This window comes from Limulus polyphemus, unplaced genomic scaffold, assembly GCF_000517525.1.
Source record: "Limulus polyphemus unplaced genomic scaffold, Limulus_polyphemus-2.1.2 Scaffold970, whole genome shotgun sequence".
Taxonomy (NCBI): domain Eukaryota; kingdom Metazoa; phylum Arthropoda; class Merostomata; order Xiphosura; family Limulidae; genus Limulus; species Limulus polyphemus.
The window spans coordinates 266329-271442 of record NW_013666580.1 but is presented as its reverse complement, the minus strand read 5'-3'; the positions used below and the strand labels follow the sequence as shown (position 1 = coordinate 271442).

Below are 5114 nucleotides of genomic sequence, written 5' to 3'. Positions count from 1 at the left end.
ACTAAGGAAGGGGCAGTGTTACGACAGCAGAAGTCACGTGATGCTGCTAACACGTGCGTGATTGAATTTCTCGAATGATCATGAATGATCAGGGAGTCCGAGTGTATTCCAGACGCTCCCTTCGTTGGTATTTAAGCCTGGAAGAGAAAACCAACAATTAATGATTGAATAAAGAGAGTTCCGGGTGATTTACGATTCTGTTTCGAGCTAGTGGGTGTTTCCGAGATTGTGAATCGTTGTGATTTATAGCGCGTATTATAAAAGTAGTTAAGTTTAAAGTGACAAGAAACGTACTGATTGTGAATTTACTGTGTGCTAAAAGTTTGTATCGAGGAAGAATAAACTGGTTTAATCAGGAAAGAACTTGTATGGCTGAAGTTCCTCGAAAAGAATTTATACCGGAAATTATCAAACAAGCAGATACGCAACAACTGGTAGAGCGGGTGATACTTAGAGATTACATTATGTTGAATGGGAGTGGTCAGTCATATGGGAAGCATTGGCTGTAACGAGTAAATCCAGTATTTTTCGTTAAGTAAAAACTTTAGATAAGGACTACACAGCAGGTTGGTTGACCGGAAGCTATTTTAAGGGAAGAAAACCAGTCGATAGATTCACGAGTCCAATAGATGGCAACCATACAATGTCCTAATGTGTTTTTGTTCAGTCTGTTTATTTTTCCATTTAATTTAGTTAGGATAGCTAAATTCAATATTACTTTGTAATCTATTCTTATTCTCCTGTTCTAAAGCGGATATACCTAATATACCTTGACGAATTCAGCTTAACCTGAGAATATCATTCATGCATAACAAATGAATCGTCCCAGTAGGAGGGTCTTGTATTTACAATATTTTATTTTTTTAATTATAAGTATCTATTTTTTTATTTATAATAAAAATAATTTTAAAAACTTTTCTTCTATAGTAGGTATTATAAGGAAGGATGTAATAATTATACTTTAAAAATAATCAGAATTGGTTAGGAAACGTTTTTTAAAGACCCAAAAGAATGGATCACATTTAGAGTTTTTGAACAAATGTAAGAGATTGAGATTGACACCAAAGTTTCTCCTAATTAAGACATGTAACGAAAAATTAAAAGATAGTAACTACTATTATAAAGCACAGCAGACGATTTTGGAAAATAATAAAATACAATTTAAGAGTAGACATAATAAAAAATGTAGAGTAAACTTGTGGCTTAGAAGAGATTTATAAACCTCATTATAAAGTAAACCTTGCATAGAAACAGCGAATAATGAACATTAAAACAAACCGGATTCAGCCACTTAAATAAATTAAATTATTTAAAAATACCAGAGAGTGCTGTCAAAACATTCATTGATGATCCAAATAAAGTTATACAAAACGTACCTCGGTATATGTTCACAGATATAGAAAATAACGTATTATCTAGAGAATTAGTTTCCAATATCACCATTAAAAGTTAGCTATTGTAATTATGTTGTATGTTTGAAAAACTCATGAAAAACTAAAGGACAATCTTATGTATATAAAAAATGGAAGAAATTTTGATAAGTATTGTAACACAAATATCAAGGTCAACCATTAACTCATGTTTATTCGTATAAAAGAAAATTTAATATAAATATGGAAGAAACTAAAACTATTAACTGTTTAAGTCAAAACAAAGAAATAGTTATAATTAAACAAGAAAAATGGAATGGCATACTTATTTTGAATGGAGAAGTTATAAAGTTATCATTTAGAAAACTTGATTTTGATCCACAAGCGAAGTTTAATGACAAAGATATTTGTTAAAATTAAAGAAACATTAAGTTATTAATAATACAGTATTCAAACATATTAGACTGAGAAGTATATATTTTGTATGGTTTACTAAAAATTCAAAAATAATTTTCCCATTAAGCGATTAGTATCGAACCTGGGCAATTATAAACAGAAATTTTGAGGTTTTGTAACTTTTTATTAAAGTATTTGGAAAGAATAAATGTACGGTAAGAATAATTTTCAGATCTCTAAAGAGTTGGTGGATTTATGATTTGATGAACAAGTTTTTTGAGCAACTTTTAATATCGAGTATGTACCCTAGTGGAACAGTGGTATGTCTGCGGATTTACAACGCTAGGAACCGGGTTTTGATACCCGTGATGGGCAGAGCACAGATAGCCCATTTTGTAGCTTTGTCCTTAACCTCAAACAAACAAACAAACATTATCGAGTATTTGTATACAAATAATATGTTTTGTTTCTTTATAGAAATACAAATGTTTTTATTAGATTATCAACTCTTGACTACTTTGAAATATCATTACAAGTATAACAGTATTTATGAGCAAACACATGTTGTTGCTGTGGCCCAAAATTAGAAACATAGTTTAACAAACATTTTTTGGGTTATCATGAAGAAAAGTAGTTGAGTATAACCGTCCAGAGGATTATAAACGTGTTAGATACCAAATTATAATACTGTTGATATTGTTACGTCTCCGTTCGTTAATTAACTTTCCGTAACTTCGTTCCGACGAAACTTTAGCGACACAAGTCCTTACTTAATAAAACTGGTTTATTATTTCCGAATACAACTTTACGATACATTTATTTTCAACATTCGCGCTAAAACAAACGCTATATCAACGAACGTTAACTTCAACAATACGTCTCTCTCTGACTGCAGTTCGATTACTCACTATCTACACACACATTACATTATTATTCTCCCGTCACGTTGTCACCCTCTTTTATATACCAGACTACCCTATATCTAGTAAATACTAGAGCATTCGCCAAGGTACAGAATAGTTCTAGAAAATAGGTGGCGCCACACCAGTCACATGATCTCGATGACGCAACAATATTTTTAAGAAACAAGAACATGTGAATCTATTTTAGAATATTTAAATAAACAACATACTGGTATTTAGATTACAGTTGATGAAAAAAATAACCCAAGTTTGTTTTTCTTTGAAAATTGATATTAACAATTATGATGACCATTTAAAATTATGAACATATCATAGATCAAACAGATGACTCTCTTAAGGTAGCCAAATGCCTCGTCATCTAATTAGTGACGCGCATGAATAGATTAACAAGATTCCCACTGTCCCTATCTACTATCTAGCGAAACCACAGCCTTTAATTATATGTGTACACCCCCTCGTAAAATGGGCCACGACGTTCAAAACTTATTTAACACCAGCCTCCACCAGCGCCCTGACCATCTGACCATGCCGGGCTTGATATGGCTAAAGATAATTGTATTATGAGAAATCAAAATCAAAAATGTTTTGAAACCAAACTCTCTTCACATTTCGGTGGGCGTGGCTTTAAAATCAGTGTTGTGAATAGATACATTTTCAAAATGAAGGAGAAAATTAATAAATTTCAACGATCTTACTTTGTTTTTGGGTATGTTTGTTTTCGATATGGATAGATTATGTTGGATCAACCACGGATCGTTTAGAGCAGTGTGTAAATAAGTATTTGAAGATTAATGTTTGTAATCTGTAAAGATATGCTGCTATTTACACTAAGAATGTGCACGAAAACAACTTTAAAATTATTCAGTTCAAACAACGAACAAAATGCAAGAACCAAAGAAATGTTAGCTATCAGGAAACTGGATCCAAAATTGATAACTATAAATTAGCCAGCAGTTGGAGTCTAAGGAGTAGATAAAACTGTGAAAAGCAATATCTCTTAATTATTAATTCTAATAAAAAGTAAATCTTAAAGCGATATTTTATTTCTTTTTATCGAATTGTTCAGTCATTTGAGTTTCCTGATCTCGTATTTTCCCTAGACCAAACTGCACCTCTCTTCAGGAAGAACATGAAGTTCCAAGTAATCTTCCTAAGAAGCATTCATGCTTTAGGTAATTGATTTTTTTTATTTCTAGTACAATGACATACTGTTTTTTTATTTCATACAATTTATATTGTGTTTGCTTAGTTAAAGTTACAATTCAGTAGAATGTTCAAATTAAACGTGTTGCTCTATATACACGTCGGGCCGAGTGTAAGATCATAGTTCGCGTCCCATTAGCAAAAAACTCTCTCCACACATTTCGACCAGATAAGAGTATACCAAGAGTAGGGGATGGGCTCTGTTGACTAACTGCCTTTTCTCTAGTCTGTGATCTCCAAATTAGGATCGACTACGTGCTATTTTATAGTTTGGCGCAAAATTCTAAAACTTACTGCCCCCCCCCCCCCAAAAAAAAAACAATGACCCAACGGTAAGTCTGCAGGCTTACGACACTAAAAATCGGATTTCGATCCCCGTAGTGGGCAGAGCCCAGGTATCCCATTGGGCAGCTTGTGCTTAAAGAGACAAACAATCAGTTAAAATTACCAACAATTGTACATATGTTAGTTATTTTAATTTTTTAAGTAGCCTATGCCGACAAGAATTCATTAACAACAACACTATAGTACTGTGGAAGCTCAATTTACGAGTTTTACTCTATAAAAACACGTTTGTAATATAATTTTGTAAATTTTATAAAGACTTAATAATTTTAGGCTTAAGATTTCGGAAGATTGTCATCGCTTTGATGGTACTTTTTGTTTGTCACATAATATTTAAGTGTAGAGTAGCCAGTTATCAAGATTGGTTTCGATTCTCATGGTGATATACTGCCATATAAGTATATATATATATAAATAAATTCAAAAAAGAAAAAAATGACTATATCATAAGGAAAAATAGCGTGTTCATTGTTACAAATTTTACAATACCTACAACACAATACAATTTCTAATTTTCAACATTAAAATATTAGTGAATAAACTGATTTGTAATCTGTTTTGTTGCGTGGTTTCTTTCTTTTTTCATGTTCACGTAATTTTATACATACAAGGGTAAGTTTAGTGCAAATAGTAATCTATCAGTATATTTGATGCATATGTTCCTTCCTTCCACAAAGTAAGTCATCACTAAGCCTTTCTACACTGAGTTGGTCTTTGGGGGATTGTTAGTATAGTTTCTTGACAAATTTGTCCACTAAAGAGGAGCAAGTCTTTTGTAATTAATAATATTGTTGCGTCAGCGAGTCACGTGACCACTGTGGCGCCCTCTAGCTTCTAGAACTATCTTGTTCTTTCGGGAATGCTCTAGTAATTGCTC

General features: G+C 32.3%; 1 protein-coding gene across 2 annotated transcripts in view; it reads left to right on the top strand.

Moving 5' to 3' along the window:
• LOC106461489 (clotting factor B-like) overlaps positions 1-5114 on the top strand; it is a 58991-nt gene that overhangs the window by 8910 nt on the left and 44967 nt on the right. For both annotated transcript variants that reach the window (XM_022388460.1, XM_013921313.2), the window contains exon 2: positions 3790-3861. In XM_022388460.1, the coding sequence (XP_022244168.1) occupies positions 3819-3861 (43 nt within the window). In that variant the 5' untranslated portion in view covers positions 3790-3818. The remainder of the gene's footprint in view (positions 1-3789; positions 3862-5114) is intronic.